The 12672-nt window shown below is 47.4% G+C and overlaps 1 protein-coding gene across 1 annotated transcript; it reads left to right on the top strand.

Moving 5' to 3' along the window:
• Nucleotides 1-7104: 7104 nt before the first annotated feature.
• POU4F2 (POU class 4 homeobox 2) lies at nucleotides 7105-9046 on the top strand. Its single transcript, XM_027066863.2, has 2 exons — nucleotides 7105-7570; nucleotides 8025-9046. Exons 1-2 carry the CDS (start codon nucleotides 7286-7288, stop codon nucleotides 8964-8966), a joined length of 1227 nt encoding a protein of 408 aa, XP_026922664.1. The 5' UTR covers nucleotides 7105-7285; the 3' UTR covers nucleotides 8967-9046.
• Nucleotides 9047-12672: the final 3626 nt, after the last annotated feature.

Genomic DNA, 12672 nt, shown 5'->3' with positions numbered 1-12672 from the left:
CCAGTGTTAGAAACACAATGTGTACCAAAATCATTTGATTTTTAGCCTCTCGAAGACTCTATTTTATTTAGTGCCACCAGATGAAGGTCTTTTGGCACTTCGTAGATATGAAGACTCTCTACCAAATACAAACCAAAGGGGAGGAGAAAATGAGTAAGTTTGAAAGGAACAGATATTAGAGGAAGAAACTAGTGTCCAGGTTTTGTGGTCCATCTAAATAACTTGAAGAGTAGTTTAGTCAGAACGAATATTCTAGTATTGTGCCTTAGGAATCTTCCTAAGATGACACTTCCTTAATGACACTTAAGGAAAGAAAAAAAAAAAAAAAAAAAGAACTTCTCTGGAGAGAAGGAAAAAAAGTCTACTTTTTAATCAATTTTTCCATCACCAGTCGAATGGCCCTTTTTGATGATGCACTGTTCCCTCAGAGGAATGGTCCTGGTTTGTATTTACGAAAGGGTCTGGTTTCAGATCTAGTATTAAGCATCTCACACAAATTCAAATAATAGTCCCAGTGAACAAAAAGAGAGAGAGAGAGAGAGAACGGGTGAGATTTTTTTATTTTTTTAATTTTTTTTTTATTTTTTAACGACACACAACCCTCAGCCCCAGGGATTCTTGTACCGTTACAGCTGGTGACTTCTGAAAAGAAACATTACGAGATCAGTTCTGAGCAGTGGGAGGAAAAAGGGGACCGGTGCAGGACAAAATTCCTACTGAGGGGGCGGCAGCGACCCCCACGGAATCGAGGAAGGGAGCTAGATCTTAGCCAAAAGCATAGAGTTCACATACACTGCACCGAACACGAACGCTACTAAAAATGACTGGATAAATTATGCAGAGGGATTTCTGGATTTCTTTCAAGTAATTAAGTTTCGATTTCTTGCATTTATTTTAGTTCCAGGAAGCGCAAGGCGCCATGGGTTGCAAAAGTCTTCATTGATTGTTCCAATGCTTTAAGTTTGGTTTCGTGACTGGACTTAACTTTAGGAAGAGGTAAACACACGGGCCAAAGAAATTCGCCGCGAAGAAAAATAACAGTTTCACTGGGGCAAGTAAAGACAGGAGTGGTTGCTCGTGGACGCGACGCGGAGATCCGCTCGCCCCTGCCCAACTCCCTCGAAAGTGGCCCGCCAGCGGGGGGAGGGGAGAAGCATGTGTGCGTGTGACCGAGTGTGCGCGAGTGTCAGCACACACGTGTCTGCGTGCGTGGGTATGTGAGCGTGTCTGGGCGCGTGTATCCGTGCGTGAGCGTGTGAATTCGCGCCCCTGCGCTCTAGGGAGTGCGGAGCTGGATACGGAGGACTGAATCCTTCCCTCTGCTACATTTTCATTTCTTGGCGCCTGTTGTGTTGGCTCCAAAGCTTGGTCGACTCTAGAGGGTCCAATCAGCTGTCCCCACGTGCGGGTTCCTGGCCGCATTCAGTGTAAGCGTACTTACCAGGCGGAATCATGAAGGCGTCCAGGCGCTTCGCAGGCATCTTGCGGGCCTGGGGCTGGCTGCTTCCCGGGTCTCCGGCTGGCTGCTTCCCGGGTCTCCCTCCTCCCAATCTGCTTTTTTTTTTTTTTTTTTTTTTTAATTTAATGGAGCTCCGCTTCTTTCCATTCACCGGGGAAAGAGGGAACCGTTACTTTCCTATCTGCTGTCCCTCCTCTCATCCCTTGTCCCCTGACCAGCCACCTTTCTCAGTGCAGAATTACTTAGAGAAAGCCCCCACGTGGCTTGTTCGGCGACTACAGGCCCCCGGCCCTGGCGCGAGTCCCTCCCTTCCCCCAAAGGGCACCCTCCAAAGCGCCAATAACCACTCGCTTTTGTCCTCCTCCCTTCGCCCCGTTGGAAGATTGCAAAAGTCCTAATTTCAATCTAGAAAGGCCAGAGGAGCGCCGGAAGCAGAGGTTTCCGGAGACACGTGCTAACTGCCTGCATTGGGAGGTTGAGAGTGTTAGCCCGGAAAGCCCCGGGAGGAGGCTGTGCCATCGGACATAAGAGGAGCCAGGCGTCTTTGGACAAAAGAGGGGTTCCTTCAAATCTCTAAGTGAGGGGTACTTGGGGCTCGCGGGGAGCCAGCGGAGACAGCAAGTTAGAGACAAACAGAAGAGCAGAGTGGACATGATCGGAAGAGGAAAGGTGTTTGAACAAAGCGCACGCATCGCTCCTTGAGCGTAGCCCCTATCTCAGGCCGTAACAAACCCAGGAGAGCCCTCCTTCCCCGCCACTCTCCGCGGCCAGTTCTCTGGGCGCTCCCAGAACTCTCAGCTTCAGGGACATTTCTCTCCTTTTTTCTCCCCTGGAACTGCGAGGCCATGTAGGAGTTTAATCACCCCCTATCTTTCTGCCCCAAGCTGCAGAGTCCAGAGAGAGCTCAGAAGGTCTGATTGTATTCAGAATTAGGTGCAGATTGACTTCCTTGAAGAGTTGGCATGGAAGGAACCTATCCTTTCCTTCTTTCCTCCCCCACACCCTGTCTACCTAAAATCGAAATGGTGCTTGAATAGGGTCAGATTTGTCCTTTCAGAAATCTTCCCTGTAGTCCAACTCAATTCTGTGTGAAATACAAAGAAATCAAACTGCCCTTATTGGATTAAAATTTAATAAAAACACATTAGGTCCGGTAAAATATGAATGCACAGCTTAAAATTTTAATAGTAAATTAGGACCCAGATACAGGGGAGGAGACAGAGATTTCTCCCCTCGGGATGGCTACCGGCCGATTTAGGGGGTGGGGGAAGGGCTCCTACTGCAGGGACCCCGCTGCCAGGGAGCTTGGGTGGAACCTCAAGCGACGACTGCCCCGCGGGGAGAGAAGAAGCTGGTCACATCTGTCCGCATCTGGCAGCGTATGGGACAGAAGCTATTGTCAAACAAAGAGACTTGGCGAGAAGAAAGGCATTCCTCATACAGTCACACATTTGATTCATTTTTTCATTTCTTTTCTTTAAAAAAAATCACATTTCTGTTTTCAGTTTACTAGGTAGATTTGTAGGTGTGCAGAGGCACCAGCACAGACAGGTGCTTGGGTATAAAAGTGTATTTTGAGGTCATATGAAGCAGATTTTGGATATTGGGCCATTCGCTCACACCCCCTTGGGTCTATCCCCAACTTTCCAGTTGTTTAGATGGCCTCCCCTACCTGGAGGGCTGAAGTCTTTCTTTCTCCGAGAGCAGCTTCCACACTCACTGGAGCACTTTGCAGCAATGCCTGTGGGCAAAACCAAAATGGGTTTTATTGATATTGCTAAGACGTTCGTGTTCTGGATGCTCCTGGAAGGAAAGATCACAAGATTGCAAGTCGTGGTGATTAAGGAAGAATTGCATTTTTTCTCTATTGCAACACAATCACTGCTGTTCATTTTTCACTTGGAGTGGGAAAAGGAGAAATCTTACTCTGCTTCGACCTGCATGTGTTTTCTAGAGGTAATGGAATACAGGTAAATAAGCTCAAATTACTCAACTACATGCTAATTTATCTCAACTTGGCAGTTAGAATAAAGAGCTTCCTTTTCTCCCCCCCCCCCCCCCAGTCTGGAATTAGACATATCGCTGGGAAATGTCTGAGAGATTTAAAAAAGTTATATTAAATTAATTTAATGATATATGGATTTTAGCCATCAGGACAATATTCTTTCAGGAGTTCTCCTGTTTAAAATAGTTTTAGCCGATCAATTCCATATCAAACAAAGTTTGTCCAGTCACTTCAACAATGCCCTCTTTACTTCATGAATTTATTATACTACCTTATTTACCATATGAAGTGGTGACAAGTGTTTAGCATTTTGGAGATCAGTTGTCAGTTGCCATTAAAATCAAGATTAATTCATATTAACGATATGCATTTCTCAATACTCCCAGGTGACAACATACATTAAAACAACTATTGCAAGTAATTAAGCTCAATGAAGGGGGAGGGGACAGGAAGAGGTTCAAAACATCCCCAAATATTTGATTTTGCAATCCAAGTTCAGCAGACTGTTGCCACAATAATGCTTGGGGACCTCCTCAGGGTTGCTTTTCACTTTACATCTAATTAGGCACCTAATGAAAGAGAAGAATTTTTTTCCCATGTGATTTTTCTCCTTGATATTCTTATGCCTTTATTTAAACACATAAACACACTGTTTAGGAGGTGCAATACCCAAAAGTTTCTTGTGTGTTTCACTTGGTATTATAATCTGGGGGAACTAGGTAGATGCGAACATTTGTCTTATAGTTATTTTCTTCCTCCACATTCACTCTAACCCTTTGCCCCTTACATAGTACTGACAGAAAACATACCCCAAAATATTTTAATTTATTTAATATTTTTATTATGCTTTAGAGATGCTCAACAGTTTATACTAATTAGGCCATCCAAACCCTTTTGAAGATTAAGCAAATTGGACAACCCTTGTTAATTAGAACATAATTTGAAGTTTGAAATTATATCATTGATGAAGTAGTCTAATTAGTATGACGATGTGTTAATGGACCAGTGAGACACAACAGTGGAGTTTGGCGTGAACCTCTCCAAGTCTTCCACGAAAATTCTCCCTCCTATACCAACATTAATAAAAGATTTCTATAGACTTCAGCCTTTCCACGAAGACATACAATTTATAGTACATACAATGCATTAGCCCATAGTGCTGCTCAATTTTTTCACTATTATGAAAACTAATAAATTCGTCAAGCTGAATTAAGCATACAAATCAGATGAGGCATAGCAGATTACACAGTGAAGCGCGGTGTCTCCCGAGCCTAAATGAAATTTCAATCTAATAATTCCTTCCTGGCCCAGTCATAATTTGTTTAGAGATGTTGTTCTACTTCTTTCAAAGCGCTATTCGCACTATAATTAAATGATACTCAAGCTTTTAACTTTGATTTATTTCATTTCTCGAAGCTTGAGACAGTGAGAGCTGTACAATGTCATTTTTTTATTTCTTTGAAAATTACCGTGGCTGTTGTAGAGGTGGAAATTAAACACCTAAGCATTTACTTGAACCGTCCGGTGCAAGCCACATTCATTCATGTCAACACCCCCTGTCCAGTCTCGTGCCTAGACTTATCTGGTCTCATGCTCAGGAACAGTGCTGGTAGGAATCCCCTTCAGCCACTATTTAGTATTTTCCTCCACATAGGGGAAGAGAAAGACATGTCCAAGGATAGCGCAGGAAAGCGCAAGGGGTTAAGGACCATGGACAGAACCCGTCGCCCGCCGTTTGTTGCCGCTTCCCAGTACTCTTGGCGACTCGCGGGCTCTGAGCTCCCGACTTGAACCTGCTGTCCAGCTCTGGTGAGGTCATGGGTGAACCGGCGGGCCCATACTCTCTGCCGCCGCGGGGCTTCCGGACGCTGACCACTCGAGGCCCCCCCTTCGCCATACTCCTTTCCACTCTGTTTTGTCCCAGCGCGAGCCAGCGCCTCTCAGGCCTGCCGCCTGCTCTCGCACCTGCTCGCTTTCCCCAGGCACCGTGTGCCTGCACCTGCTCCCAGTTACCCCAGTCCGGGTTAGGCCACCCGCGGACTCCAGCGTCCAGGTCTCAGGGCCTTCTCACCCTCGCCTATACTCCGCTCCTTCTGCGCTCTGGGGAGGTGACAGCCGCCCCTAACGTCGAGGGAAGTAGAAGATCGAAGCAGGAGGAGAGGAAGGCGGTGTGTGTGTGTGTGTGTGTGTGTGTGTGTGTGTGTGTGTGTGTAAGACTGTCTCCTATTTTTACGATTGGAACTAAGTGTGTGTCCACTTCTAAGAAAAGTGGTCTGCACTGGGACAAAACTGCGAGCAAAGTGTTGGCTAAAAATAGGTTCTCTGAGCCCAGTGGTTGTGGAAATGAAGACAAGTGGGGCTTGTGCCAACCCCTAAGGGCACGCGCGCGCGCGCGCGCGCGTGTGTGTGTGTGTGTGTGTGCTGGGGCGGGGGGGGGGGGGGGTTAAGCAGCACATGCGCTCTATGATCTCTGGCCCTGCCGCTCCCTTCATCAGTTGCCCCTTCCTCTTTTGATTGTGGCTAATGAAGAATAATAAATCCAGTGGCAGGATTTGCCAGTGGATCCACCCAAGACCCAACTCACACTGAACTTGGATACAGAGAGGAAAAGGAGGAAGATCCGGAGGAAGAGAAAAGAGGGAGGAGGTGTGTGTGTGTGTGTGTGTGTGTGTGTGTGTGTGTGTGTCCGTTGGGGGGGGGGCAGTAGACAGGGTTGCGCGGGGGGGGGGGGGGGGGGAGGAGTCGCATGCGCAAAGGCGACCGGAGCTGGCTCCACGGACGTCCAATCCGCTGAGAGCTGCGAGAAACCGAGTGAGAGAAAGCCCTGCAGCCCGGTCGACCCCATGTCTCTTCGGCACCAGGCACCCGCCGGGCCGAGGGGGCGCAACGCTAAGCGCCAACTGCCGTGTGCACCAAGCGGAAGCGCAGACCAGCGCGGAGGAGCTGGTTCTCCCGCGCCCGCTTCTTCTCCTTCCGCCAGGAGTCAGAGGCCGGGGTCACCTGAGCTGCGGGGAGGGGCGGGCCGAGTGGGGGCTGAGGCCTGGAACTTAGCGGTAAGCAGGACATAGAGGGGAGAAACTGCCAGGTAAGAGGCGTTCCTAGTAGTCTGGGGGGAAAAATCCTACCCAAGGCTGGCTTGGCCCGCAACTTTATTTAGGACTTTCTTTTCCCGGCTTGGTGGAGACTAAGCGGAAAAAGCAGGAGGGGCTGAAGGCCGGCTCTTAGAACTGCCTGGCGACTGGAACACAGACCTGGCCAGTGGGGTGGGGTTGAGATCCAAAGTAAGTGAGAGCTGCGGGGAGCCGGGAAGGGGCGGCGGCAAAAACGTGCGGGCGGGGGCCGGAAGGGGAGGTGGAGGGCGCGGCGGGGGAGCGGGAGGCGGGGGTCGAGAGAGCTCCTCGGACCCTACTCTGTAGGGAGCAAAGAGAGAAGGGGCGACGCTAGAATCCGAGCTGGAGAAACCGCGCTTCCTGGCAGGGAGGGCGGAGGCGCGCGGGAGGGAGGGAGAGAGGGCGGGGGGTAGGGGGCAGGCGCGGGGAGAGGGGAGTATAACTCGGCGGCCGCGAGGCGCGGGGGCAGTTTCGGGCGCCCAGGTCTGCAGCCAGCTCCAAGCGGAGCCCAGAAACCCCTAAGACTGACAGCGGAGCCAGAGGAGGAGCTCGTAGTCCGGGGAAGGCGCGCAGAGCTGGGAGCGGCGGCGGGAGAGCGCAACTTTGCACTGCCCTTCGCTGCTCCTGCGCTCGCCCAGCACTTCTCAAGAGGGTCCCGGCAGACGGGGTCAGTGCGTGCGCTACGGACGAGCGCCCGGGCGGACCGGGAAGATGATGATGATGTCCCTGAACAGCAAGCAGGCGTTCAGCATGCCGCACGGCGGCAGCCTGCACGTGGAGCCCAAGTACTCGGCACTGCACAGCGCCTCGCCCGGGTCCTCCGCGCCCGCGGCGCCCTCCGCTAGCTCCCCTAGCAGCTCGAGCAATGCTGGCGGCGGCGGTGGCAGTGGCGGGGGCGGTGGAGGCCGTAGCAGCAGCTCCAGTAGCAGTGGCAGCAGCGGCAACAGCGGCGGGGGCTCCGAGGCGATGCGGAGAGCGTGTCTTCCAACCCCACCGGTGCGTATTTCTGCATAATCACCGCTTAAAGGCACATTTTGACAGCCCCCTTTATCTGCTTGATGTTTTTTTCATGTCTGCACAGCAAATCACCCCACACCTCCAACCAATTTCCCCCCTCTCTCTCTTATGTATTCAGCGGGCCTTTTCTTTCATATTAATTTTTATGACCTGGGATGTTGCCTGTGCGCGTGTTGTGTTGTGTGTTTGCAGGCTCACTTTCCTCCTCCTCGTGCACTCACGGTTTCTCTCAGTGGCTTCCCTCCTTTCCGCCTCACCTGCTACATTCAGGATTATTATTATTATTATTATTATTATTATTATTATTATTATTTTAACGTTCTGGGAATGTTGTAGGCGCGGCGGTGTTGTCGAGCGCTGTGCCGGGGCTTCCGGGGAGAGTGCGCACAATTCCCTGCTGAGCGTAATGTGTGCCTTTTACTTGCAATTGCAGAGCAATATATTCGGCGGGCTGGATGAGAGTCTGCTGGCCCGCGCCGAAGCTCTGGCGGCCGTGGACATCGTCTCCCAGAGCAAGAGCCACCATCACCACCCGCCCCACCACAGCCCCTTCAAGCCGGACGCTACCTACCACACCATGAACACCATCCCGTGCACTTCGGCTGCCTCTTCTTCGTCGGTGCCCATCTCGCACCCGTCCGCACTGGCGGGCACGCATCACCACCACCACCATCATCACCACCACCACCATCAGCCGCATCAGGCGCTGGAGGGCGAGCTGCTGGAGCACCTGAGTCCCGGTCTGGCCCTGGGTGCCATGGCTGGCCCCGACGGCGCCGTAGTGTCCACGCCAACTCATGCACCGCACATGGCTACCATGAACCCCATGCACCAAGCAGCGCTCAGCATGGCCCACGCGCATGGGCTGCCCTCACACATGGGCTGCATGAGCGACGTGGACGCCGACCCCCGGGACCTGGAGGCATTCGCCGAGCGCTTCAAGCAGCGACGCATCAAGCTGGGGGTGACCCAGGCCGATGTGGGCTCCGCACTGGCCAACCTCAAGATCCCTGGTGTGGGCTCGCTTAGCCAGAGCACCATCTGCAGGTTCGAATCCCTTACGTTGTCGCACAACAATATGATCGCGCTCAAACCCATCCTGCAAGCGTGGCTCGAAGAGGCCGAGAAGTCCCACCGAGAGAAGCTCACCAAGCCGGAGCTCTTCAACGGCGCGGAGAAGAAGCGCAAGCGCACGTCTATCGCTGCCCCAGAGAAACGTTCTCTTGAAGCCTACTTCGCCATCCAGCCGCGGCCCTCCTCCGAGAAGATCGCCGCCATCGCGGAGAAGCTGGACCTTAAGAAAAACGTGGTGCGCGTCTGGTTCTGCAACCAGAGGCAGAAACAGAAAAGAATGAAATATTCTGCGGGCATTTAGGAGACCCTTGGCCTCTCCAGGGACATCCCCTCCTCGTCCCCTCTTTTCCCTCCCTCTCTCTCTCCTGCCTCTTTTCTTTCCACATTCCAGTAAATGTGAATCCGGAGAAAGCGAGGATTGGAGAGCGAGCAAAGGAGCGAGCAAATGAGCCCAAACCCAGTGAGAATGTGAAACGATTTCTCAAGGAAAAACAAAACAAAAGAAGGGATTTGTCAAGTTGTAGCAAAGTTATTCCTTTTAACCCCACCCCATCCGGAAAAGGCACCTCGGCTTCTTCACAGAAAGTCTGGAGCTGGCTGTTTGCAGGAACGCAGACGAGACAGCGTTTTAAAAAGGCCCCCAAAATGATCAAGTAAGATTTGTTTTTATTCCTAAAGACATCACCCTTGTTCAAGTTTAAAAGTACACTTTGCAGCTATTTTTCAGAAATAGAAATCGATTCAGGACTGAAACTTTAAACTAGAGTTGATGCTTAATGTGATAGAGACATCTCTAAAGTATTTTGAATTTTAAAAAAGATGGCAGATTTTCTGCATTTACACTGTATATTATATATATATTTTTATTGTGGTTCTTACCCCCTTCTTCCTTCTCTAAAGTGTTAATGCTTAAGAAAGGAGTTGCGCCTGCTGTGTTCACTGATCTTGAAAGCTATTATTAGATTATTGCCGAACAACCCTCTGTAAATTATTAATTTATCTCTCTAGCAACTTAATTTGTGCACATTCCAATTAATTAAACTTATTTAGTCTAAAAATGGGGGAAACGTATGGCTCGTGGAGTTAAACAATTTTATGTTTGATGAGTTTACTGAATTTTTATGGCTTTCCTCTTATACTGTGTTCCTTTTGGCCCATTTGTATATTCTCACTTTGAATGAAGATTGTTTTTCCTTTGTTTTTACTGGTAGTGTTCTGGTTTGTGAGTCGACACTCAGTAATGGATGTCTTAATCGTGTAGACTTGATTCACTGTCCAAAGTATTGTTTACTTCGTTACATATTTAATGGGGATTCCCACATTGTCCCCACTACACACGCGCGCTCTCACTCACCCTTACACACACACACACACACACACACACACACACACACACCTCTAATGGAAGAGAAGAAGTGAAGCAGTTGGAAGCATGACTATGATGCATCATTTTCTAGCTTTAGGTGCATTTGTTCACTTGGTGTTTGCCCTTCCAGATTCTACGATTTCACCAAGGTATCTCAATCTTCTTGTTTTCAATTGCTTTGTTGACTACATTTTAACATTTACAAGAATCCTTCGGTTTTTCCTTTTGGAGGTTTGTTTGTAGAAAAACTAATTTAAACTATAAGAAAGACAGTGCACTGCTTGTAAATTCACATGTTTGGTAGAATTCTTTTGGAACAAAAAATAATTAGGTACATGGTGATTGGTACCTTATCTATTGTAAATATCCCATTCCAAATGATGCACATATAGATATATTCTTACAAATTTTGCTGTATTGCTGTTCCATTTGAGGCTCTCTGAAGTCTTGAGTTCTGTATATGACCTGGTTTCTTGTTTTTGTTTTGTTTTGTTTGTTAATAGATGGTTTATTTACTATGGTAATGTATTAAGTTATTTTTGGTGTTGTTTGATTGTCTTTCATTGAAAAGATGATTTTAATGTTTTATTGGCAAAGTATGCTGCTTTTTTCATTAAAATATACTATTAAAATTAAATGGCTTTTAAAATGTGATGTTGTTTTCAATCATTTACATGGAAATTATTTTGATAGTTTTTTAAAGCAGAAACATTTTAATGGTTTATTTTAGAGTGGTTGTTATAGTCTGATTTGGATTTACTTTAAAGGGGGTGTTTCTCTAGGAAGGTATAAAAGAACAGCGTTTATAATTGTCTTCTAATAGCCAGAGCTCATCTCACAGGGCGCATTGCTTCTCTGTCTAGATGAGGTTGTGATATTTGGCTCCAATATCTCCCTTGGAGTCTTTTCTCCAGATCTGCAATATTCTGCAAAGAGAATCTTTATGAACAGAGGTACTACCTGGGAAGAAGGAAGAAAGGAACTCAGTTTAGTTTTCAGCTAGGACTGGGAGCCTGGGTGTGGCAAGAGTCCAGGCCTGTTTCTGGGAGTAGGATACCCCGGTTGAGGCCTAAGGGCTTGCCCACCATACTTCTCAGTTCAGTCACTGCTCCTGGAGAGCAATGCCCCAACCAGAGCAGGAAGCACCTAGGTTACTGAGTTATGAAGCAAAAGTACATCTCTCTCTCCCTTCATTTCCATGACCTTTACAAAAACTTACATTCTGCAATAGGCAGAGTGGGTTGAGGAAGAAATCCTGGGTGGTTACAAGGAGTTGATTTTTGCCCCCTTCCTATCACTCATTCAAACACCAGAGTTGGTGAAAGTCTAATGGTGGTCTGGCACAAAGAAATTTTGCCCTTTGATATACAGACTTTTCTCCTTTTTTGATCCTAGTTTAAAGGTACCTCCTGATCCATTTTAAGCAACATATTAGGTTTCCAAAGTTTTTTTTCTCAGGAAAGCTCTGGTTTAGACATTTACATTATTAATGATGAGAAGAGCACCTTACTAATCTATAGGTCCAAAAAGAGGAAGGAACCAGGTGATCCTTTAGGGGAAATTCTGCTGCCCTGAGCGGTGACCTAATATGGAACTGCTTTGGGGTGTTTCTTATTTTGAGGATGAGTTTAGGAAATGTCCCAGGAGTCCATGAAAATTGTTACAGTGGCTCAAGTTGGGATTAAATGTTGTTAAAGAACATTGTGATTTTCAGATGTAACAAAAAGAACCGTGACAGTTAATGGATAATAAGTGAAGGGACTTACTTTTCTTCAACTTAAAGAAGAAACCAGAAGAGACAAAATCTATGTGTCCATTTAGAAACAATGAGATATATTGTATAGATGCTTAAGGAAATATTTCAAAGTTGTAGGAACTTAAAAGAAAGAATTGTGAATCCAGATATAGTGATACTGATGGTTTAATTTTATTCTTAAATTTTAGAGGTTGAAAGTCCCTTCTTCTGTTTTACCTTCTAAGACTCAGTTTTCTTGAAAAGTCTTTTCAAATAGCCAGCCCCTAATCACAGTACGCTAGGTCCTGGTTTCAGCACCACGGATAGTAACCACATCACAGTCCTACTCCAACACGGGTTTGACCAAGCATTGTCAGCCAGCTGGAGAACTTTCTGCTAGTTACTTTTTCCAGAGTGGAGAAAATGAATTAAATGGCTTGAGGATGTAGCAAACCAGGCTTGCTGATCTGGGCTTAAAGTTATCTTCAATAAATAACACCTCCTTCTTCCCATATGTGGTTGTTATCTAAGAGTCTAGGATATATTCGTTAAGAGAAAGGGGAGTCCATTAGAGGAAAGACAGACATGTGTGCTAGTGTTTTCTTTCTACAAATATGACATCTTTAAACGAGGAGAGAGATCCTGTAAAAGTAGTAGAAATTGAGAAATATATTGAAGATAAACAAAATAGGCTTCTTTTGGTACGTTTGAAGTACATGATAGCTTTCACGTATGCATGTTTGCCCAAGATTTTTATGACAAAAATGACATAACAGCAACTCAATTTACCTCGACAGTTGAGAGTGAAGGCCTATATCCCCCCCCCTCATTCACCAAGTGTTTTTTGTCTCCCAAGCTCCTACACTTTGAACACTGTACCACAGTTTTAAATATATCTTCTCAGTG

This window comes from Acinonyx jubatus, chromosome B1 (assembly GCF_027475565.1).
Source record: "Acinonyx jubatus isolate Ajub_Pintada_27869175 chromosome B1, VMU_Ajub_asm_v1.0, whole genome shotgun sequence".
Taxonomy (NCBI): domain Eukaryota; kingdom Metazoa; phylum Chordata; class Mammalia; order Carnivora; family Felidae; genus Acinonyx; species Acinonyx jubatus.
The sequence above is the reverse complement of the archived record's forward strand: the minus strand, read 5'-3'. Positions and strand labels throughout refer to the sequence as shown.